Genomic DNA, 26040 nt, shown 5'->3' on the forward strand with positions numbered 1-26040 from the left:
GAGTCCAGCCATTGGTTGCAATTAGCTGAACTGACAAGAGGAGCAGAGGCAGCCCAAGACATTTTGTAGCCTGAGGATAAGTCAAAATGGCACCACCCTGTCCATGATGGTATGCATGATCCAGCCCAAAGTTAAAGCACGTTGAAACCCCACTGACTTCATTGGGAAAGCTAAGCAGGCGCTATAATCTCGCTCATTAAAGTCAACGGGACTTCGAAGAGCTAAACTTCATGCTCGCTGTTTAAGAAGCACCTTGCACTTTAAATGGTTTCAATAACGACTATTGTGAAGATACCCATTTTATATTGAACTGTTTATTGAGTGTTGCCTTTTGTACAGTAGGGGTCAGTCGCCCTCAGCAATGTGTTATGGACCACTTAGGTTTACCTGGGAACAAGTGCCTTTGAACTCAAGGGATCTGCCTCACACTAGAGGAGGTTAGGAATGCAGTGTAAGAGATCAAACCCAGATACATTATCAACACATAATCTAACTCATTTGAGTGGAACTAATAATATAACATGTATTATTCATAAATTAAGCACACTGACGTGATAGCAAATAATTTAAAACATAACAATACAAAACAATACATGTAAACGACAAAGGTGTTGGCTCCATTGCAGTTTTTTAAAAAAAAAACAGGTTTAACACACTTACAACAAAGTAAAATTAAAAATAGCAAACTGTCTCCAGAAATAAACAAGCAATTGTCTGGTTTTGATTACCAGCTATAAAATAATGCTATGTTGTATTTCCCTCACTCAAACTGGGGAGAAAAAGGTTTGCATTTTCCAGGTTTGTAGGTAAAATGGCTGAATGTTAAGTAAAGGTTAGAGCAGGGGATGGACTTAGATCCCTCAAACACTACAAAAGTACATTTCAGTACAGCTTCTCCTCATACTGGGTTGTTTTAACAGGGCACAATTTTAGAGCAGCTTATTTCTTCCAAAGCAAATGAAATCACTTTTATTAGAAGATTTGGACTGCCAATCTGACCAACCAATGAATTATTATAGCATGTGAGGTTAAGTTAATTAGATACATCCATTCCATTTGCTGATTCTCTGCTTTTATTGACTATTCAGTTAATCGTTGGCTGCTAGCAGACCAAATTATTTAGCTATTTGGGCTGGATTAGCCAACAACCCATTTAACTGGATAATTCACATACATACTAAGATCAAATAAAGTTAAATAATACTAACAATCTATAAATGCAATGCCTCTAGAGTAAAAGCAGCTTTATTATTCTAAGACACAGAGAAATTCACTGACTGTGTGGAATAGTGACATGGATCATGTGGACTTAAGGTTTTCAAAAACAAAAAAAACTACCCAATGTGTTATAGAGTAGGGTGGGGAATTGTGTTAGCGAAAATGCTGCTGAGCTAAATATAAACTGATTAACAGCTTCATATCAGCAAAAAGCTGGATGAATTCGGAGCATTCATCAGAGGGGCAAGCAGCAACTTGCAGGACAGGAAAAGGGAGAGAATTCAATTGATTTCTTTTTTTAACATTTGGTTACCATTTATAAGTGTTAATCAAGACATGACATGAATGTTGCTTACCCCTGCTTTAGATAGTGAGGGGAGCAACCGTACAAATGTTACTGGACTACATCACCCCAAATCATGGATGTCTGAGGGCCACGGGCTGCTCCCTCCTGCTTTAGATAATGACATTTTTTGTACATCGCAACAATTTTAGAAATCATTGCTATTCAATTATCAGTGTTACCAGCACACCTTTAAAGTTTTGTTGATATTTACTGCAATTCAACTGACTCAAATAATGATGAAATACTGTACACTGATAATTAAATCCATACAGAAATGGTCATATTCAGGGTTAGTCACCTGATTGTTTTTAAAAACACCTATTTTGTAAATCCATGATATCCTGCATCTACCCATGCAATCTAATGCCCTTCTTTTCTTAAGAGTAACTAGCTAATTTCAAATACCCTGGGCGGGATTCAGCATTGTGCTCAAGCTACCAAAGATGTTGACTTGTTTTTCATAGGGGTTGACATTGGCTTCAAAATTACCCTCTTTTCTGTGAGCCAATAATTTGCCCATGTCTCAAATTGGCTCATAGCTACTCTAAGTAAAAGAAAAAATAAATAAATAAAAAGTTTACATAAAAAGTAGGAAGAGATGTTTCCTAAAGGCTGTTAGAATGTATTTTAAGGAAACCAGTAATTTGAAATAACTCCTTTCTCTCATAGCATGGAAGTCAATGGGGCTCAACACTGAAACTCAATAAACACGACTTGGCACTTTCTCTTTCTCATGCAGAGACTCAGAAAGAAGAGCAACTGTCTATGGCTTGGGAAACACATGGCTACATATTCTGAAAGTTCCTGCTGACAAAGCAGGAATTTAAGAACAGCAGATTTGTGGTGCACCTTTTTATATTAAGTGCTCAAGCATCCCTCGCTGCCCTATTCTATTCTGCCATTGCAACCCATGTGACAGTGGAGACTGCTGCTCAGCTCCCAGCTTCCAAGGGAAAGAAGAGGCATCCCATGGTATTGTGCTGCAAACACAAGAAACAAAATTCTGCTCTCTGCCATGTGGACAGGACACCTCCAGCATAAAAGTCCACCAAAGAAAGACCACTACTATCAGTAACAAGCCATAGGCAGTGTGAAATATGAGGCACGCCTATTCACTTCGGTTAGTCTTTCCAAGTGGCATCAACAGTTGGCACTTCAATGTTAGGTTAGAGCCTTTGGAGCTGCTGACAGTGCCACAGTCAAGAAGTTACCTGGTGTGTGCTATTTCCTTCTACAAATGGCTGCTATTTCCTTCCTTTCCTTTCAACATTATATTGTTTTCAGGTGTGCCCCCCCCCTTCTCATGTTACGGTAGATTCTCAGGTTACATATTTCAAAGCAGGGGACAATTCTCACGTATCACACCTGTATCTGAATACATTTGCAGAGCTCTTAAGTAAATGAGTAAAAACATTACTAATGGACACCATTTTACAGGTGTGTCCTGGAGCACGTTTCACAGGATAACATGTTTGTACATGTGCACATATGCAGATGCAGGGGTGACTTCCAGAAAAGTAATGTGGACAGCAGCTGTAAGATCCTGCCATTCTTTTCTCTAAAGCTTTTAGCTATAGAAAAACTCTATATCCCTACCCCTGCTATTTCTTCCCAAACCTCTCATTTATAAAATTCCCGTTTCAGACAGAAGTTTTTAATTTCCTGTTTAAAAGGCACGTTAAGGTTTGGTTTACTCAGTATCCTCCATTTTAAATATATTTGTTGCCTTAAATCTGAAATCTATAAGATACTGGATTAACCTAGTACAGTGGTGCCCCGCAAGACGAATGCCTCACAAGACGAAAAACCCGCTAGACGAAAGGGTTTTCCGTTTTTCGATGTGCTTCGCAAGACGAATTTCCCTATGGGCTTGCTTCGCAAGATGTTTTCGATTTGCGAAAGCCGCTAAACCACTAATAGCGCTAATCCGCTAAGAGGGTTGCTTCGCAAGACGAAAAAACCGCTAGACGAAGAGACTCGCGGAACGGATTATTTTCGTCTTGCGAGGCACCACTGTACTCTCCAGATGTTTCAGACTAGAACTCCCAAAACACCTGACCACTGAGCCTGATGGGACCTGTAGTCTAAAATACCCGGAGAGTACCACAGGGAAGGATGCATTAACAGGTTGGTATAAATACAGCTATGCATTATTTTCACAGAACAATGCACTTCCTACAAATTAGTAACCACATTTGCATCAATATATATGCACTGGAGGAAGAACAGGAAATATGGAGAAACTAACTGCACTGAATAATAAAAGATCTCAGAGACTGAGCATTTGGACCTAATACAGTGGTGCCTCGCAAGACGAAAATAATCCGTTCTGCGAGTCTCTTCGTCTAGCGGTTTTTTCGTCTTGCGAAGCAACCCTATTAGCGGCTTAGCGGATTAGCGCTATTAGCGGTTTAGCGGCTTAGTGGCTATTAAAGGCTTAGCGGCTTAGCGGCTAAAAGGCTATTAGCGGCTTAGCGGCTTAGAAAAAAGGGGGGGAGAGCGAAAAAAATCGTCTTGCGAAGCAAGCCCATAGGGAAATTCGTCTTGCGAAGTGCATCGAAAAACGGAAAACTCTTTCGTCTAGCGGGTTTTTCGTCTTGCGAGGCATTCGTCTTGCGGGGGCACCACTGTAATAACCTAAGGTTCACTGCGGTTTGCTACAGGAACACGCCCAGGGAAGCCTCAGGCTCTATCTTTGATTAATCTCAGTTTAGTGTTTACGCCCAAACCCTAAACTATGGTTAAGCTTAACTGGTTTACTGAAACAGGTCGGCAGCATCAACCAAGATGTGAAGTTGGCTTGTTTCACTAAACCATCGTTCAAACCAACAAAGGCCAAACTGCAGTTATCCAAAAGGGGAAGCAACAGCTTCCAATCTCTTCCTTGAGTAGGAAGCACATGAGCCTGAGATTCTCCTAAGCATGTTGCTCAAATGATAAACCATAAACCTCTGAACACAGCCTCAAAGTGGCTAAAAACAAAGAAACAAAATCAGGCTCAGAGGAAACATTTATGAGTGCCAGTAAATTCTGCTACCTTTTTATGACTCCCTGCCTTCAATGTACAGACTCAATAAGAATGAAGGCTGGAATTCTCCAAAGCTTACATAAGCTACCAGTAGGTGAATCTAGGTGCACAAGACTGGTCTGGATAAGGGCAAAATAAACGCAGCATTCGCAAACTTCATTTGACATATCTTTAAATACCAGATACACAGAACAGGGAGGATTAATGGGCCTCACTCCAAAGACAGATGAATAAGTGGGCAAAATGTTATGTTCTACTAGGATCCCATGGCAAATCCTCAGGCAAAAGACAAGGAAGCACGTTCCAATCTCTATCATAAGACACATGGAAAGTGCATCGCTATTCACAGTATGCAGTGCTGTGTGCACAGTGAGTGTGGATGCACACCTGACAATCTGCAGCCACCATGTGCCGTGTTCTGTACATGCACTTCCTTATGCAGAATTAGAAACTGCACAAGTCCCAATTTCTCAGCCAAGGTGTTCCAAGATGTGCCTCCTCCTCACTGCGCTGAAGCATTTGTCCCCAGCAATTGCTCAGGCTGCTATTCAGAGTCCCCATATGAAGTGCCGCCAAAAGCATACAGCAGCAGAGAGAGAGACGAAGCAGACCCCGGCCCTGCGAAACCCTCAGCTTACCATTTCAAAGTGTAAGAAGGTGGAGAAAGGTACTTAGAAAAAGTGGTCAACTTCCAAAGCAGCAGCAAAGCAGTGTGTACATTGTTTAACATCAAAATAGATGCATTTTGGTGTTTAATCGTGCTACATGTGAGAAAAATCACAGGGATTTGCATTGTTGACTTAGTAGGAGATTGGAATGTTGTGCAGATGTAAAGCTGTGCATGTTCTACAACCATGAGCTGCTGTTCCAGTAGTCAAGAACAGTAACGCAGGAACTAAACAGCATTTAGCACTTGGTTCATATAGCATACAAGGATTGCTATTCTAGTCATCTAGATGTGGATCTATAATTGAGTTTACTTTCTGAGAGGTGGGAGAGGAATGTAGTCTTAAGGACGGTTTACTAAAACATCCTTCTAAGCTGGAAAAGACTCCACAAATACATCTCATAGGCCCCCTGTGCAAAGTACTTTGGGGCCCTTAAGTTCCAGTGCCACCTTTGCTACTTCTGCAAAATAGTTCACTTGGAAACATAATAATAAATAATGCACACAATATTTCTATTTCTAACAATAAATGCAAAGAGAATAGGAAATATTTCAAGTAAACTACATTTGGCTTTAGACCACCTGGTTGACCTAGACTTCATGAATGCGTTCTGCCTTCAACCTTCTTAGCAACATTGACCCTTGCTATTCAATAACCGAAAAGGTGAATATTAGCCAATCTTTCTGCAGGAAAGGATTCTGCCTGGCAGTGGAACGTTGCCTTGTAAGCATTCATTCTACAGTAGGAAAGGGATCTCTGCAGGTTGCCAGCTTCCTCCTTGGAGTCAAGTGTTCTGATAGGACAGTTCAAACATGTTGCAGGCCTCTTCCAGGCTTTCATCCATGTTGAGTCTTCTCCAGAAAGACTTCTGCTTCATCTGAAGCTCCCTTCGCACACACCTGGGGCATGGCACCGACTTCACCTTGCACTCTGAATGGAAGACAGCACCACAGCTGTCACATCTGTGAAAACAAAATCAGGTATTTGTATATTAATATGTAGGTTCCTAGCTTCTCTTCCCCACCCCACTATGCAGAGGAAAGAAGTTCTGTGATAAGACTGTTCCTGTGCTGGCTGTATTCTGACCTCTGAAAGCCAGCCACACCGAGAAACGCTCAGAGGGTTCTCAGACATTGTTGAGTCCAGTGAGAAGCTGTCTTGTAGTGTTGGAACACTGAGTTATACTATGGCAGTGGTTTAGCGAGGCAGTTAGGGCACAATGCTATGTGCAGTTAATGAAGTCACTGGGATTTAAGCAGCCTGACCGGATGCAAGGTTGCAGCTGTTAGTATTTGCTTTAATCTCAAAATCTCTGGAAGATTTTACAAGCTTAATTACTTAAGCATGTTATCCATTCTTTACTGGATTGGAGCACATGCAGGCAACCCAAGTGGGAGCCAAGATGACAGCCAAAGAAAACAGTTGTGCCTTTAGAAATTTTAAATCATCCACATCTGACACTAATGCTGACTTTATCAAGCTAATTCCCCTTTCGTTAGTGATTTACAATTCCTTGGGAAACGCTGGAGACCAATGATTGATGAGAGTGTCATTTTGCATTCATTCATGGCCTCTCCCTTTTCCCTCTTTTGATCACTCTTCTCAGTCAACTGGAGAATGTAAACGCTTATCAGGAATTTCTGTCGAAATGGACGCCTGCAGGATTATGGAAGAGTGAAACACACCTGCCGTTGCTACCCAGATGCATTAAATCAGGGGGCGGGGAGGGGCAAGAGAAGATTGATGATTTCAAAATTAAGAGCAAATACATCATTCAAACCATTTGAAAAAGTTGCAAAGCACACAAAAAACCCCACCCACCACCCAAAACTTCTGTATGATCAATAATCAACTTGTTCCTTGATAAAAGGGAACAGATGATTACAAGCAGGAGGACAGGGAAAAGCAGGCATGAATGACACTCTTCATGGGCTTTGCTTAAAATCCCACCAGCACTTATGCTTCTAGCTCCCAAAGCCTTCCATAAATCAGCTTCTTCATTTTAACCACTACAGGTCCAATTGTTGTTTTCTCACTATCAAATTAACCCTTAATATACCCAGTCATTCCAGAACAGTAGTTGCATTAGCGTATAGCACCCTAATCCCATTCATAGATTGTTTGCTCAGAAACAACTCCTACTGCTTAATGGGATTTGGTTCCCAACATGCATACAATTGTGGCCTTCATTAGGGACTAACTGAATCACTGCCGCATAAGCTTTTGCAGGAAAACTCATATTTCCTGTGATAACTGCTGCATGCAGAAACAGAAAAGTGCAAACAGAGAATCCCTCCTGGACAAAGACAGCCTGGTCACTGTGACCCATGCCCTGCTAAAATCCAGATCAAACCTTTGCTCTGTGTTGTACATGGGTCTGTCTTTCAACACCACATGGACATTTCAGCTCAGTACATGGCTGAATTCCATTACCAGATTGAATCCCGTAATTTTAAAGCAGCTCCTCATTAACTTGCCCTCTTTAAGTCTGTGGTCATTAGAAGTCTTTCTCTGGATAACTCTGGCAACACAAGTTAGAAGGATGCCTACTGAGGAGAGGCACCTCTCTCTGGCGGGGTCCCAAGTAGCTCTTCCTAGGGCTCCCTGCCTGATGCCTCCGCTGCTGAGCTTTGGGTCCCAGATCAATTATCAGCATTAGCAGAACTTGTTACTTGCTTCTTACACAAAAAAGGTCTCTCCATGACTTAAAACCTATTTAAGATCATAGACCAAAGTAAAAATGCATTATAATAAAAACACATTTACACCAAGCATGTGCAATTCATTAAAATTGCCAAAAGTAACCTCCAGTAACATCAGCATAAAATTTTGGCTGCACAACCAGCAGTAAATAACAGCAAACAAACATACAAGATCAAGACTTTTCTATCTGGCCAGGCTTTTCATTAGTATTTTTACTAATAGGATCTATACTAAGTTATCACCATCTTCTATGTTACACAATAATTTGGATTAAGCCTTTTGAAAATCTTTCTTAGAGGCTAAACACTTGTTACCTAGTACAGATTTTCAGGTATGGGTTGTGGGACAAAGTGTTAAGGGTGAGCTGATGGTAGAGAGAACAGTGACAGAGAGATTGGAGAGAATACGATTGTTTCCTTCCCACAATGTTAGCACTCAAACGGCAAATTTCCCATGCAGTTTTCAGGTACTCGTGTGACCCAGAAGTTTCTTAAGATCAGGAAGATGGAGGGAAACGTGAGGTTCCTAATAAAAAGCAGGTAGTTTCTTTTGTGGGCTGGAAGTTCCACAAGGCCAATCCAGACCATTTTTTTTAAAAAAATAATTTTTTGCTGGTTTGCCCAATTCTATTCCAGTAATATATGGCAACGGTGATAACTTAGGTTGAAAATTTGAGTCAAGTGCATTGTGAAAATCCATTGGATCTGCTGTGCTCTGTTTGCCAGGAGCTATTCTGACTGGGAAGTAACACTTCAATTGCTCAGACATCTTAATTGCTGAGACAGTGAACAGAAGAAATCCAAATCAACGAATTGGCCAGAGGGTCCATGAATCCGCCTTGCAGTGAAACTGGTGGCAGCAACTTCCACAAGCATCTAATTACCATAGCTTTATTTTCAGGAGAAGGAGGTGGTTTTCAGTGTTGTGGTTGTGTAGAAAAGCCAGGAACACCTCTGAACAGTTTCTGATGAAAACTTGCTAAGACACAAGGATCTCAATGAAGCAAATATCCAAGGAATGAAGCCCACAAGCTCCACACATTTCCCCATTTCTACAGGATTTTAATGTGTGTTCCTGAATACCCACTGCCAACCAGCATTTCACGAGTCCTATTTCTCTTTCCTATTAGGATTATTTCACACCTTCCAAAAGTGGCAAACCTAGGTTTGCTACCAAATGTACACTCGTCAGTTAGCTGCAGTCAGTCAAGGCTCTTATACGCATTTGCAGGTGAAAATTTGACATAGTCACACGTAACATTTAAAACATCATTGATGTCAGGCCGAGCACCATGGGTTGGCATCACTGGGCATCTGCCCAGGTCCATGCCCCGGCAAGGGCCCACCATAAACCAGATTCTCCTGACACATACAAATTGCTGCTGGACAATGGAAATGGTTCTACTTCCTGCTCTTCTTGCAAACATGGACAGCTCCTTCTTCCTTGCCACTTCTGCTTGCTTCTTCTTCAGACCCAGTGGCAGCAATGAGGTAGAGGATATGTTGTTGCTGCTGCTGCTGGTGCTGCCATTTACATTACTTACCTGCTCCCAATGGTAGAGAAGCCCGCCCCGCTCCCCGCAGCCACTCATGCCATCGCATTGGGTAAGGAAGAAGAGACTGCAGCTACTATCTTCCGCCCCACTTCCAGATTGGGCCCAAAGAGGAAGAGAATAGAGTGGAAGTTGTGGGTGATGGTGAGATGAATGAGGAGGAGCTGCCGGTACTGGGGTGGACCAGAGTGAGTCCTGGCTAGCCCTGCCAGCCCAGTTAGGACCACCTGCACATGTGGTAGAGGACCTGATACACAAACGGAATGCGTGAAGTCAACTGCAGTCTCCCCAAGGGACTGACAAGTGAAAGCGAAATATGGCACTTAAGCACTCTGTTAATTTTGTATTGCACAATTCACTATACGGCTTAAGGAGAGAAGGAATCATGAAGCTGAGATGAACCTGCAAAACTTAAAAGCTGAAATCTTTCCCAGCTGCAACCTACTCTAACTTCCATGGAAAATTACAAAGGTGTATCTCCTGGCTGTGGCTGCAAGACCGCTCAGCATTTCAATCAAGCGATCAAACACCTGCTTCTTATCTGGCCAAGGCCACAGCTCGGTGCTGCGTCACCCACTTCTCTAACATCTGAGGGCAATGAGAAGCACCTGTGTTGGGAAAGAGGGTGTTCCTTTTATGGCACTTATTTACAAAACAGTCTCATTATTACTAAGCCTTTATTCTCCTTTTCTCAGATCCTTTTGAGCACAAATACAATGACATTGTGGAGAAGACATTTGTTGCTTTGAAGATGACAAAAAGATGAGACCTTAAAAACAAGCAACCGTGGACTCATTCATGTCTTCCGTTTTGCCTGCAGCAGTCCCAGAGGGGGAAAGTCCACTTTTCATGTTCGGCTTCCTATGGTCACAGCTGCTGTAGGAGTGCAATCGTATGGCTCATTGCCTAGATTATGCACATAGCGCCAGTGCCTGAAACACCTCTGAATCTCCGTGAAGGTTTTTGCATTTTAAATGATCAGGCTCCTGTAGGGCAGCCATTCTTAACACGGGAGATTTGGGGTGGGTGAAATGGTGGGTGGAGGTGCTGGAAACTGATAGCGGAGGCACATATTTCTCCTTAAACTTGTGTCCCAGCCAGCCCCATCCTTAACCAACTTCCTCCCTTCTAGCATTCTTTCCTAGAAGCCACAAGATAATTTCAGCTCTGAAGTGCAGAAGATTATACTTGTTTGCATGCCCTGAAACATATAACACAATAACACTTTTTTTTTTAAAAGCAAGATGATTCATTAGTATGGTAGTCAGTGAGATGCTTGAGCAAGTTATTTCATTTTCTGCATAGGCTGGAGTCATGATTGTACAGAAGGGTTGTTCTTGTGTTGCTGTTTTTTTTAAAAAAAGTAATACTGAAAAATTAGTTTTCCTATGACCCATTGCATGCAACAGCATGTGGGGCTTAACGCTTGTGCAGAGTTTATGGGCACATAGACAGTACATGTGTATATAGGCTCAAAAGTGGGAGGCAGCTATGCACAGCGACCCTGCATGCTCACAGTTGTCCTTAGGTCCATGTATCAAGGTTTGCTAAGATCCGACAAGTGATAGCCAGGGTCAGGAGTGAGAAAGTTCTCGGCCGGTGGGGGTCAAAGGCAAGTGGTATGATCTACAGCAGGCAAAAGTCAGTTCTCAGAATGGCTACTAGCACGCAGATGGGACAGAGGTAACCAGTGTCATCTAGAAAAGCAAATGGTCAAGTTCTAGAGGCAGAGGGTTCTGTGAAGGAAGGGGAAGAGCAGAAATTCAGCCCAGCAGGTTCTTCTCAATGGGAGTCAGGTTGTTTAGGGTGGGCCGAAGAGGATATCCTGGGGTAAAGGCTTTGCAAGGCCAAGTGGAACTGCACTGATTCCACCTGACTGGGTGATGCACCAGCCAGTGGGTCTTCTAATGCTTTCTAGAGGACACCTCTGGGTAAAGCAAGCCATTCCTTCAGCAGATGGGCTGCGTTGGTGGTAGAGGAAGAAAGGCACTGGGTCTTGGTTGTCTGTGTGGAATACCAGTTTGAGACCCCTATCCCTGAAGTTGATCTGAGAAACCAGATCAACAATGATCCAACAACAAAATGTTTCGCAGCACTGAAAGGTAGCAGAACTTGGAATTTCGCCATACTAAACATTTATCAGCATTTTACTTTGCAAGGAAGAACTCATTTTTTTGAATCCTTGCAGTAAAAGGTGAAGGAGATCTCAGCGACAAGAGCTTGTATCCGAAAGCTGCAAAAAATTCACAATGCAGTATCTTCAAGCATGTGCAGTGCTATTCCACCACCCCAGTGAGTAACTACCACCTGACACTCTGCCCCCTGGAAAGTAAAGCTTTCCTGAGAACACTGTTTCCAGCAGGTTTAAGTCAATTTCCATGTCTACTTAAAAACTAATTGCTGGAGCTGACAGGAAAAAATCAGAAGACCCAACTATTACAACATTTCCACTTGCACTTTACTATTCTTCTATTTTTAGTTTTCATTCCAAAACCCGACACCCAGGAAATCCAAGGAAGGGGAATACGTTAGCTTAAGCAATGTAAAACCAAGCAAGAAAAAAAGAGATCGAATTATTTGAGCATTCTACAACAGTGCTAAGACAGCAGACTTGGAAGTTGTGTATTGTCGGACAGGATGTAAGGAGCTTGCCAGGCACAGCCCACAAAACCCTGCTAATTAACTGAAATGATTGTGTTTGTTTTGGAACCATTTAGCCAACAAAGGAATGTGTCACACCGATTAGCAAGAAAAGGGTATGTAATATATGTGCATTCAAAGCCAGATGAGTGCATTATCCAGGTATTTGCTCTGTTTGCTCAAGGATTGACAAAAAATGAATGCTGAGCAAACAGCCTCCATGCAAATGGAAACTCCAGCTCTTTAAAAGCGGGGGGGGGGGGGGTGTCCTTCTGCCCTGAGATTTATCTGTCTCAGTAAGAGACAGGCCTTGAGAAATCACATCTGGAAATGGACCCACAGAAAAACTACTTTTCTACCAGAACTTGTTCTCTCCACAAGGCCCCTGTGAGGATGCCATTATATCAGGATGGTCGTCATCCAGTGCTGACCCTCTGGCAGGTCTTGGCAGGGGCACCTGAGACTCATCGCTTTGCTTTCTTCTTTGTCAAGCGGAAAGGTCAAGGCAAAAAGGCAAAGGGAAAATATATGCAAAGCAAGGTGCAAACACACTTCAATTCCTAGTCATTCAAGAATGCTGTGAATGCAGGGAAACTCTTTCACACAGTACAAACAGCTTCTTATTAAGGCAATTTATTGTTGGGGGGTTTTTTATACCACTCTAACAGAGGCTCAAGATTTATTAAAAGTCCAGTTTTGCACTCATTTAAAACGCAAGAGGCATTCATTTTGTTTAGATTTAGTGAAGCTGAACACATGCAAGTGAAGGAGCAGAAACAAAGACATTAGGACAACAGTAAGTTCATCACAATGCACATGGGTTAATATTTATTTTCATCTCCATTTAGGGACAAAGCTTTAGAAAACTAATTCGTGGATCTACAAAACTGTAAGTGTTATATATCCCTCTTAGATGGTTGTGGGAGGGGGTGGAGGTGTTAGCAGAACTTGCTGAACATGCCAGATTAAATTACCCTGTCCTTCTTACCGAAAAAAATGGGAAAACTCCTTAGTTAAAACAAAACCTAAGGTTTTCCCACCCAGGAATAATGTTTGGTTGACGGGACTCAACCTTCTCAATCTGTTTTGGGCACCTACTCCAATTCAAAGGCTATGCATTGTTTTTTGCTGCAACGGACTAACAAGGCCACTCCTCTGAAATTCAACGCCAGGGCATGTGTTTGCTGATACAGGTATAAACCTTTCAGGAGAACTACCAGCAAGGGGAATATCACTGTTTGATATTACTGATCAAACTAATTCACTTTTGTTCCTTGCCTATTCAAAAGTGGAAATGCGGAATCAGGCGCCAGGGTCCAACTTGTTCGTAACTCTGCTATCCTAGCAGGGGCTCAGGGTACAGAGGCCTATGAACATCCCAAGGCAGAGAGTAATATAAGAACTAGAACAGAACATCAGAATCCTAGTTAAATGGGGCAAACATTTAAGGCAATGATTACCTAAATAAGGGAATGCAACCCTACCAACAGAAATCTCAATATATTGAAATATTTGTGGGGTTTTTCTTTGGGGCGGGGGCAGGAGCACATAAGCCCCTGACTCATACCAAGTTGAAACACCCCACCTCCCCCCCCCAAAAAAAAATATATATAATGGACAAAGAGGGTTATAATTTAATTCAGAGTGAAACATATGAATCTGCAATGACTGGGGTTGCCAAGACCTGTCTTGGAATTAAAAGGCAGCCCACTTGATTTCTTTTAACAAACCTAAATTCAAAGCATTGCCTATGTGGCAATCTTACGAATGAATCCTATGTTAAAAAGAAATAGGCTATTACATCTGTTAATGGGCAACCTGCTTTCTATCAACACAGTGCCCCAACAAAAGAACATTATCCAATATGCAGACAGATAATGTTCAAACTAATTGCCAAAATAAAAATTAACTGATCAAACTAATTCACTTTTGTTACTGAACCACGACTTCACTGGTACAGCAATACTAAATATTATTTTGAAAATGATGTGGTTATATCAGTGTCATTAAATCTGTTTTTTGTATTGAATGTGTACACATATATATTACTGGCTGCCAGTGTAATAAGCACCAACAGAAGTCATTACACCCAGATATTACTGATCTGAGATGTACTGCAAATTCTCTCAGGGCATTTAAGATTTCAGAATTCTAAGGCATTTACCCTGTGATTTTAATGCACAGCAAACAGAGTAATCAAATCATTCTGCAGAGAAACTACATGCATTGCACTGGGAAACCTTCTTACATCAAGTATTTTGCCCCTTTCATTATCCTCAGGAGTCTCTTGCAGAAATCTTTGCCTTATATAGCCATGATCTTAGTTCTCCTTAATTCTTTTTCATTCACAACTTTCCGTCCCAGAAATTACTGTTTTGCAAGTGTTCTCTTTCCTTTCCTAATCAGTGTTTGCGCAGTTGTGCTGCACACCTCATTTAATATACGTTCAGGGCTTGGACCTCATACTAAAAACAAGGTACTGAAGCAAAATCAGGGAAAGGTGGGGCAAATATTAGCAGTAAAAGAGGTGCCAGTCAAAAATCCCAGTAAAAGGTGGCCTTGGGCTGCACTGGCACGGAACTCTTCTCCCAACTGGGAAGAAAAACAACTCTCAACAAATTATGCCAGCAAAGTAATCCTGGCCATCTCACAAACTGCCAACAATGCCCAAGGGAGGATCAACATCATGAATATACAAAACTTAGTTATTTATGACTCACTCCTGGACACTCCGTTGAAAAACTCAACTGGGGTGACATAGATGTTTAATCTGTGCCTGAATGACACAGGCATGATATGCAGTCAGATTAAGGGATAAGCATGCATGTATGAATCAGCCCCAACATGCAGCCTGGTCAGCTCCTTTATCTAACAATCCCCGAGTCCAATATGAAGCAAGATGATGCGCTCAGTTGCCAATGCACAATTACTTACGGGCTAATGAAAGACAAGCGTCAAGTGCCTGTCTCCTTTTCTCCTATCCTCAGGCTTCCCGTACGTCCAGGGGGCCATGAGAAGGGAAGAGACAGTCTGGATAGTGACCCCCAGAAAAGCTAAATATTCTTGAAACTTGTCAGCTCGGGATAGGCAGGTCCCATTAACTTTACCTTGCCTAGGGCCTCTAAAATATCAGACTTGCATTTACATTCTGAACTGCTTAGAAATAAATGTCTTAAGGAATTTTAATGGTCAGATTGTGAAAGTCCTCTTGAGTTCACAAGTCCCCTTAAGGCCCATTTGTGTGTTATGTACACTGTTGTGCCTGCCGTAACTACACACGTCTAGTCCTTTGCATTTACACACTGCAGGGAGCGGTGCTGAACTCCAGTTCCCTGGTGCATGCACATGTGGTGAAGCAGACCAAAGCATGACGGTACATACCCCATGAATGTGCACACTTTCCACTTGTGCTGGCTACAAATGCAAGTAGCAGCTGCGGTGGGTGATTACTGGTGGTGATGGTGAGAGGGAGCTTAATTGTAGTCCACATGAAAACCACTCCTTTGAAGCTGCTATTTGCACTGAGAGGAAATTCCTCCATTGGTATGAAGATGCATTTAATGTTGTGTCTCGTTTGGCCTTCATAAAAGGTTTCCACATAGAAAGGAGGTAAGCTGAATTCTTGCTCATGTTTGCCTCAGCCCTCTCATCATTACTGTACCATAGTAAATGTACACACATGCAAAGCAACACATGAAATCACCATCCTTTACCTGCTTGTAGAAATGTCCTCAAAGGGGTACAGGATCTCGCCGTTGTTACAAATCTCGCAAATGAATCCCTTTTGACTACAAAGGCTGCAGTTGTACACATGGGAAGTGGCAAATTTGATTACCTTCCCAAGGAAAGGGGCCAGCTTCCCTTCAATAACCTGTAAAGCAACAGAAAAGAGACCCCATCACCAAGAATCAGCAACAGAAATGACTGGACATTATACGTGTGTCTCATTACCAAAATAAAACACAATTCAGAGTTGATTAAACAGTGAAGGGCTTGCTGCAGGATGGGGTGAATCATGCAATTCAGGCTGAAGAATGCCAAATGAAACCCACCTATGGCAACAAGGTAACAGAACATTAAAAGGTAATTTTACACCTGTTTGGAGATGGGTAAAGTTAGATTGTTTAATTCATTTCCTTACAATGCTTGTCTGTTTTTATTTTACTAGTGTTTTTCTTCTATTGTTTTACTCAACTGATAACAATGGAAGAGAAGGGTGAGAGCCTGATTTCACACCGAACTATGGTGTGAGGAGATACTATCCTCTCTCTCTCTCTCTCTCTATATATATATATTTCAATAATTTAAGAGGCATGCAATGGCCCTAGTATGTGAAAATCCACATTTGAATATTCGCTTAAATGTGCCGGTTCCCTCCACCACGTGACTCAGTACTAGCAGTCTTTTTGCTTTCTGTTTACTCAAAATGTTGAGTATCCAATTACCAATGCCAAACAACTGTTTTAGTAATGATTACTGGTAATTACGTAATTACCACCGTGTCTGTATTTATTGGGTTCCATTTACCTCTGCCCTCACTATCCTCAATCTCCTCCCGAACCTTTTGTGTGTGTGTGTATTCTGCTACTCAGGGTAATATTATGTACTGTAGTCCACAAAAACTTAACACTGTAATAAAACTGTTCGTCTTTAAGGTGCCGCAAGACTCAAATCTTAAAGCAAAATAAGTAAATGCAGATTCCGTAAGAATGCTCACCTCACTTATGCTAAATGTATTTCTTATTCTAAATGTATTTCTGCAGGCCTAAACTGCAGCACATACACTAAATGGAAAAATGTAGGCAGGAAAGGAAGTTCATGGGATGGCTTGGGTCGCTGCCACGGGATGGAAATGCTGAAAAGCCCTCGTTCTTGTAAGAACATCTGTGGTAGCAGGAAGCTGAAATGTTATTGCTAGCCATGCGGACTCGACATCTGTTTGTACTGCACGGAAAGGTGATGCTTTTATTGTGTCCTGCTATAGAATGATGGCCTCACTCTGGACCTTAAACAATTCACAAAGGTCACTACGGGAAGGTGAGGTTCAAGGCCAGGGATCTGATACTGCTCTATTATAATAGACGGTCAAAGTCAGTACTATAAGCAACTTTTAAAAAATCTCTTCCTTAATTAATTTTGGTAATAAGAGTCAAAAGTCTAAACTGGTTAAGGGGAAATGATGTCCAACAAATATGAGGAAACGCAAGGAGCAGCAGATATGTTAGTGACAGAGCATATACACTTGCAGATTAATGTAAACAAAGAAATGCAGGCCGGAACGGAGGAAACGCGAATGATGCACCAGGATCAGTAATATATCCAGCATTAAATAATTCAGTATCAGTCTTACCGTACAGCCAATAGGCTGCAATAATAAGTTCTTAAAATAATAACACGCAAATTGATGTACACAGAAGTGGACAATCTCCATGCTTTACTAAGAAACCAGTACTGGAGGTTTTGCAGGATCTGGATTAGTCTGGAAAGGATGTTTATCAGCAAAGATAAGTGTGTGTCCATGTTAGGAGTAGAAAGGGGGGGGTTAAGATATATTATTTATCTATTCATTTATGAATCACTTCCCGTGAGGCATCTTGAGGAACTTGGTGGGTAAGGTTGCATGCTACTGGCTGGGAGGCAGAGACCGGCTGACAAGCAATTTATGAAAATTCTGGCCAGAGCAGAATTTTTTGCAGACAGCACTTGTACCCTTGCAGCCAATTGTCTCTAGTCAGAGGCTACTTGCTGGTACCTAAAAAGAAATGCAGTGCCATCCAGTTGCAAACCACTGAGTAGAGAAGGACTGTGCCATGACTTACATAGTTGCAGATGTGGACAGGATAATGCACTGCAAAGCTGGAACATGCTTTGAACATACAAAACAGTCGTGCTGACGTGGTTCAGCTGCATTAATGTGTTTAACAGGTGGTTTCTAGAATTCAGGAAGACAGGATTTGGAGCCGGCACCCCCAACCTTCGGCCCTCCAGATGTTTTGGACTACAATTCCCACCATCCCTCCTGTTAGCTAGGGCTCATGGGAGTTGTGGGCCAAAACATCTGGAGTGCTGCAGGTTGGGGATGCCTGATTTGGAGGCTTTTTGACTTTGTGATTTTTTTGTTTTGAGAGTCTGAAAGATGGATAATGTGACCTTCGATTTGTAAGGCAGACTAGGTAGTCAGACTATATCTAGCAACAGAGGGCTTTGAGGTTTTTTTGGTTTGTTTTCAAAGCAAGTCTGTTGATGATGAGAGTTGTACGGTTGATCATTTTACCTATGTGTGTTTGGGGAATGGCAAGCATGCGGTTTATTACTTCCTGGAAGATTTGCATAGCAGGGAGTGATAGAAATATATAAAACAAAAAACCTGAAATACAACCGCATTAGCAGAGCTTTGAGTTAATGATTGTACGCTGTAGCGGGGCTTCCTTGTACGCAAGCATCCTTAGGATTGCACTGCTAAATAGTTTTATTATTATGAATATATATATAATAACCTGCAATACAATCTTGAATGTATGTTTTATATTATCTTGCAATGTAATGTATGTTTTACATTGTAAGAATGCTTTAGTAATGTTTAACAAAGGTGTTTTGCACAATTCTGTACCCTTTTCAGTACAGTATGGGATTTCCTTGCCTACTGGTCACCATGGTGTGCTGTAGTTTGCTGTTCCATTTATTTAATGCCTGCAGAGAAGAGGGAACACTTAACAGCCAAAGTTGCTGTTTACAAAAATAACGCACTGGGGAAATGAGTACAAATAGCTTCTATAGAAAAGGCCTTAAGGAAGTCTCATTGAAAGCTGTACTATACAAAGAATGTTATCTCCGTATCTTCACAATGTATTAGGCATACGCCTAACATAGTCAAAGTACAACTAGAGAGCTAAATCAATACATGGTGAGAACTTCGCAGGGGAGGAGTAGGGAAACATTGACTCAGCAAGCAAATATTGTGCCTATATTTTCTGAATGTGGTGGCAACACTGTCCATTGTTACTGTTCTATGCCAATGAGGTTTCCCACCCACTCCCCCAAATAACTGGGCAGAAATGCACCCCAAATTAACTTACTAAGCCACTGGCTTTGTTCATCATGACCGGCCTCAACAATATATTCAGAGTATGCTAAATGCTTAGCATTGTTAAACACGGCCAACTAAAGTTTTATAGCAGGGAAGTGTCTCCATGTTGTGGCAGCTCCACATGGGACCATGTTGTGTGAAAGGAACTCAGCAGCATGGGAAAGTCTCCAGGCCAGCACCAGCAGGCCAGCAGGAATGTGTGCAGTTCTGAAGAGCAGTACTCTCTGTGGAGGGAAGGTGTCTCCTTCCCTCTTTCTCTCATGGGACAATCCATGTGGAGAGCAGCTTTCAAATCTTGGGTGGAGTCAACACCATACAGAACCACTTTCCGTGAACTTTACACATTGATTCCATCGTGTTTGAACTGGCCTGCATTTGACAACTCTTCTCTGAGTTAGGGGGAGGCAAAGTCAAGAGATATGGCGGTAGCTCAAAACTACCCAAGGAATTTCATGGCAGAGCTGAGAGTTTAATCCAAATCACCCTGTCCAGTGAACTAATGTTTTGAGTGCTAGGCTGGCTGTCCCTCATGATATCACCTGAAGGGCCTTGCCTGCCTCCTTCCATCCGGGCGGAGAGGGCTCCGTTTTTGTTTTTTAAATTGCTTTTATTTTTTATCTTTGTCATTTTAAATTGTAATTGATATTAAAGCTGTATTCTTAGTTTTAGATTTTATGATTTAGGTGGAAATTGTTTTCCATCTGTTTTTTTTTTTTTATTAAATATTTATTGGTATTTTCAAAAAAACACACAACAAACAAAAACAAAAAAATAAACAAAATAAAGACAACACCAAAAAAACATATTCGAAACTAAACAGAAAAATAGAAAAAACACATACAGTTTCTGATACTTATTTTCCTCAACCTTATTTCTCAGACCTCCTCACACCTCCCCTTCTTGTATTCCAATTTAAATTGTCAATTCAGCAAGTCCTTAACTTATTTAACTTATTTCTTCACCTTCACTTAAACATTTATTCTAACATACTGTTATTTTACTTTACTTCTTTTTTCCATTTCCTCCATTTATTTTTAACAGCCTTATTTTCACTTAATTTAAAAAAAGAAAAAAAAACCAATTTCACCTTATTAAAATTACACATCAATACTTATACCTCATTAATTTATTCTTAAACCTTTTTCCTAAGGTCGACCAAAATTTCCCTTCCACGGTTTACCCAATTTCCTTACCACTAACAAAATATAAAACAAACAAAGCAATGCAAATTATCCTTATGTACCCTTTGGATTCCCAACCTCCACCCACCCTTCTCCCGGTTCCAGTCCCCAACCAATATCCATCAGTCTTTATATTATTTATTTAGCCTGGAGATCTCAGGTCCGAGGCCCTTATGTCTCTCTCAGTTCCTTTCTGCCGGTCTCTTTGATAGACCTTGATGTTAAACCCCAGGTCTCGGAGGGGCTCCGGCCCAACAGAATCGGTGTTGCTTCTAGCCAGTCCTCCATACTTAAAAGCAAAAGCAAAGCCTATGGGGTATTCCAACTCTTGTTTCAAATTTCTTTCAAATCCAAATGTCCCCACAGCTCCAGCTTCCACCTTCAACAAATTTATAATCCTCAGGTCTTCAGATCTCCTCAAAAGAGGATCTCTCCATTTTCCAAATTCCCAATCAAACCAGGCTTTCCGCATCCAGTTTTTATTGTCCTTTTTTATCATCATGTCAGGCCTCATATTGTAGCTCTCCTTTGACTCCTGCAAACCTCCATCTCCTCCTTCGTTTTCTTCAAAAAGAACATATTGCTCCATCGTGTCTACGCTTTCGGTTTCATTTATTTGTTCAGTTGAATAGGCTTCCTGTTTCAAATCCTTATCAGACTCCAAGCTGTTGTTTACTGTCCAGTGTAATAGCGATACCTCTGTAGACAAAGCATCGTACTCATCTTGTAAGTTTCCCAAGAGAACCAGTGCTCTGTCCAATTCTGCTTGGAATTTAGACACTCCAGCCATTTTTGTAATGTAGTATCCTTGTTACCCCTCTAGGGGGATTTAATTCCTTGATCTTCCTTTCAGCTCAAAAACCAAAAGTCCAGTTATTTTGTATCAACCTTATTTTCAACAAGTTATCCCGAATAAACCAGCAAAAACAGCAGAAACAATGTTCTCTTTTTCCAGCTGACAACTAGCTGACTAGCAGCTCACTTGACAGCTGTCAAAATCTTCCATGCAACAGGCTTTCTCATCGGACGTTCCCGGGTCTGGGGGGGGGGTGTAGTTTCAGCTCCCAAAATTCTTTTTATCCTCCAGAATATCTTCTTATAATGTCCAAACCGTGAGGTCAGGATCTTTTGTTAAAAAAAGCAAGAAACAGATTCTCTCGACCTTAGCTGCCCAGTCCTTTGCTTTAAGTTGTTTACAAAGAGGGGGGGGGTGGACTTCCTTTTTAGCCCCTTCCCGCTCGTTCCAAATCCAAGATAAGAAATTTTTTAAAGTTCCAATCTCCGTATTACTCACGGGTTGATGTTTTAGGATCCAATCACTCTAAGAAGCAGTTGGCGCTCTCTGTCAATGGCTTGCGGCTTCACTCCGTAGACGAGGGAGTACTCTCAGCACCACGCCTTACCCTGCCTCCGTTCCGAAGCCTTTAAAAAGGCTCCGTCGCGGATTGGGGGGGCGCAAATGGTGCCCGCCGAGTCTCTGTGTTCACAGGCATCCGCGCCTGTGATTTTAAGGGTCCCCGCTTCGCCGCAGCGGCCAGACCCAGACACTACGGAGCCGATTCCCTCCGGAGCTCGGAGGGAATCCGCCATTAAACAGTGGCACCAACCCGGAAGTCCCCTGAAATTGTTTTCCATCTGGCTGTGTACTTTTCGATGTGTTTCATTTATTGCTCATGACTTTTGTTACGTTGGTAATTATGTAAATCTTGTCATGTTGTAAGCCGCCTTGGGCACTGTTTTAACTACGGACAAATAAAATGGTGATGATGATGTTTAGAATTATGGAACCTTAAAAAGAAAATGCCCCCAAAAGGTCTGTTCAAGGCCTGCCATTTAAAGAGAAATGCACAAGCGAAAAAGAAGAAGAGTAGAAGAATATTAGTAGGTAAAATATAAAGTTTCACAATCATTTTACTGAGCCTGATTTGTTATCTCACCGATACTTCAAGGCAGCTAACCTTGAGCTGGGCATCTCCAGGAAAAGGCAAGTGGAGTTCAACAAAGAGAGGTTAAGCCCGCATTTACCCTCTTTAATTTTAACGAGGAAGCATTGTGTTTTGTGAGGTTGCAGGTTAGGGTTAATAATTGAAGCTAAGAGGCAACAAAGCCTACATACCAAGGTGCTGTTGCCACTGGGAAGACAGTGCAGAGTCTGCAAATATCTTGTGACCCCACCCTTGTAAATCAGCATGTTAATCATTATCATCATATTGACGATAAGATTCTTTGTAAGTCAACACAGAGGCCGTAATTTCAACCGTCCGTTCACAATCTGAATTATTTCCGTTAAGAAAGGGCTCTCCTGGAAATACTGGTTGGCTTGTTAACTTCTTTTGACATTCTGGGACTTTCAGATTTGAAAACATGTGAGATTTGCTTCCTAAGTAATGCACCAAGTTAAGTAGCCACGGCACTGGCATTTTGCTAAGTCTAGGAAAAAGGAGAAACATGGATTATGGTAGCATACCACACTTTTTCTAGACTGGAACTGGAAATAGCGGCTGTAGGTGACAGAATAGTGTGGTGTTTATAGAATTTAGCAAAAGAGGAAACAGAAGGACTGGACAGTGTGCAATGCACAGCCAAAGACCGTAGAGGACTCTCCTCCACCTGCAGGCAGTGTCAAGAGTGAAAACATTAAGATGCAAAGGTTTAGTTTTAAAAACACCACCAATGTTTCAAGTTATTTCTTCGTCCACCACTTTTACAGCATGGTGGTGTAATTTTCTAGATCCATTTCAATTGGGGTTTAGGCCTGGTTTTGGCACAGAAACTGCTTTGGTCACTTTGTATGACCTGTATCAGGAGAGAAACAGAGGGTATGTTGTCCCTGTTCTCCTTGACCTCTCAGCGGTTTTGGATAACCACAGTATCCTTCTGCAATGTGTCATATAACTGCAACGCGCTATATGTAGATCTGCCTTTGAAGACAGTTCGGAAACTTCTGCTAGTGCAGAATTGGGTGGCACGGTTGCTCCCTAGGGCGAGATGGCCTGAGCATATTACACTGATGCTGGCCTGACTGTACTGGATACCAGTTAGTTTCCAGGCCCAATTCTGTACTGGTTTTGACCTATAAAGCCTTAAATGGCTCAGGACCGCAATACCTCAAGGGCCACCTCTCTTCATATGAATGTACCTGGACCCTGAGATCATCCTCTGAGGCTGTTCTTTGTGCGCCTCCTCCACGAGAGGTCTGGAGGACGACAACACCTGTTGCTCTCCACTTGTGGGGTGCTCTCCCCAGGGAGGTTTGGCTGGTGCCTTCATTATACTTCTTTAGGTGCCAGGCAAAAACGTTCCCTCTTGATCGACATCCTATGCCCTTTTAATTGTGTTGTGGGAGGGGGGATTATTGGTTTGTTGCTGGTCTTATTTTTACTATGTATTTTGTGATTTTCATGTTGTGATTTTATCTTGTGATCTGCCTGGGGATTCATAGATAGATAGATAGATAGATAGATAGATAGATAGATGATAGATAAAATGTTAGGCCTGGATATGGGAAGTTCACCTTCAGTTTTCCACCTGAACCACAACACTGGTTGGAGCAAGTGACTATACAGCACCCTCACTTACTGCACAAAAGAAGTGTTGCAAGAATAAAACGAGATAAGGAATGTATGGCACCCAGCTCGCTCCTATGAGCTAAACCAACCGTAGCTTAAAATATTACGCAAACTGCCAGGCCTCTCACAATTGTGCATTAGAGCAAAGACCTGATTACGCAAGATTGCTTTTCTGGGGTTGTTGCCTTCTCACAATATTTAGTTTACGGTCTTAAAAGGATTAAAGCAACACCAAATGCCAATTAAGGACTGGCCCACCTCGTGGCAGCGCTTTTCTCCTATCTGGCTGGAGCCGCACCCTTAGCAGAGGCCTTGGATGAAAAGAAAGCAGGCTTCAGTAGCACCCGGGCTAGCTTCCTTGACTCTGCTGCCTGCTGCTTGTTTCCACTCCGCAAGGTGCTGCTGCTAGGCCAGAGGCAAGACACCTGGAGCCTGTAGAGCAGAGGCAGCCAATGCAGTGCCCTGCAGAAGCGGCTGAACTACAGTTCCCAGCATCCCTAGCCATTGGCTAGGCTGGTCAGGGCTGATGGGAGTTAAGAGTCCAACATCATCTGGAAGTCATAACGTTGGCTATCTCTGCTGCAGAGGGAGCAGCTGTGCCCACATCGTATTGTAGGCCTACGTAGGAAATAAAGAAGCAATAGCTGGCATTTAGTGGGATTGTGTAGCTGGACCAGCTGTTGTGCTCAGCACATGATAAGAGAAATGGTTTTATTGCGTTTATTTATTTTTATTAAATCCTACGTGTGACTAACCGCCGTTTCTTTGGTTAAAGATCAGACCCGCTGAGCCATTCTTATTTGCACCCACGGTGCTTTCCAAATCATGAAAAGAATAAATGGCATTACTAGTAGTTTGACAACTTTACCAGAATTATGTTCCTCCTGCTACACTATTCTGTTCATGGAGCACAGGAGCATTAAAGGCTATTATGGAGTGGATTTGTCTTCGATTGTCCTATAATTACACTGCAAAAACCACCACCTGGGGCAAAACACCTGTCCATTCAGCAGCTTTTAAGGCCACCTTGCATATCGCATTCACACAATTCCACTCGTACAAGGAAAACCTAGTTTTCTTGGTGCTAAAATGGAACCAATGTGTGGCGTACAGCTAATACAAGGTTTGTTCAACACAGGTTCACCAGGTGCAAATGCATGGAAAGCAGCGTTCCTATTACTGGGGAGTAAGCCTGAGTCAACTCAATGTAACTTACTCCTAAGTAAACACGGTTTATCATTTATTAGCAGGACAAGCCTACTCAGAAGCTGGTCACACTGAGTTAAATGGGGTTTCTTCAAGGTAAGCGGGTTTAGGACTGCAACCTAAATTTACGTGCATTATGGAGCGCTAGCATCAGGCACCAGGCCTGTTGGCAGACCAACTCTGAGTTATACAGGTGTCTGCAAACATGACATAAAGGCTGGCAACATTAACCCTGCCACGTGGGAATCCCTTGCAGATGACAGCAGTGCCTAGATACACTTCTTTTCTAATAGAATTCATTTAAACTGATTTTCTTCCAGGGATATGGTTTCAAGGAACATGAGGCATTTTGCTCAAGGAAAGAAGGTCTAGGGCTGATCAGTTCCTGGATGTGAGACTTCCTGGGAACCACATGTACACTGATTTGGGTCCCATGGATGTTAGACAAATCAAGAATGTCACACTTCCTGAATAAGGATCTGGCTAGGGCATCATTAAGAGCACCTAAAGGGCATAGCTGTCAACGTTTCCCTGTTTTTAAGGGAAATTCCCTTATTCCGAATAGGATTCCCCACAAGAAAAGGGAAAAGTTGACAGCTATGCTAAAGGGTCCTGATCTTCTTCCAACCTTATCATTTCACCATTTTGACTGAAATGGCATGGCCTGTTTTCTCACTTAAGAAGAAAGGAAATTGTGGAGGGGGAAGGAGAGAGTGAGAGAGAGACTTTCTGGGCTGATAATAAGGATCCAGCCAGATTAAAAGCAGAATCCAATTTAACGCACCCGAGCCACAAGTGTAATTGAATTACATGATGAAAGGTTTGGGGTGCAGAAAGAGAAG

General features: G+C 42.1%; 1 protein-coding gene across 3 annotated transcripts in view; it reads right to left on the minus strand.

The window, feature by feature from the left end:
* Positions 1 to 298: 298 nt before the first annotated feature.
* The window catches only part of PLEKHM3 (pleckstrin homology domain containing M3), a 79811-nt gene continuing 54069 nt past the window's right edge, over positions 299 to 26040 (minus strand). For all 3 annotated transcript variants that reach the window (XM_083628858.1, XM_083628856.1, XM_083628857.1), the window contains 4 exons: positions 15869 to 16026; positions 4190 to 6222; positions 3576 to 3854; positions 299 to 3324 (listed from right to left, as the gene is read on the minus strand). In XM_083628858.1, coding sequence (XP_083484984.1) covers positions 6045 to 6222; positions 15869 to 16026 — 336 coding nt within the window. In that variant the 3' untranslated portion in view covers positions 299 to 3324; positions 3576 to 3854; positions 4190 to 6044. The remainder of the gene's footprint in view (positions 3325 to 3575; positions 3855 to 4189; positions 6223 to 15868; positions 16027 to 26040) is intronic.

This window comes from Podarcis filfolensis, assembly GCF_964270895.1.
Source record: "Podarcis filfolensis genome assembly, chromosome: 1".
Classification (NCBI taxonomy): domain Eukaryota; kingdom Metazoa; phylum Chordata; class Lepidosauria; order Squamata; family Lacertidae; genus Podarcis; species Podarcis filfolensis.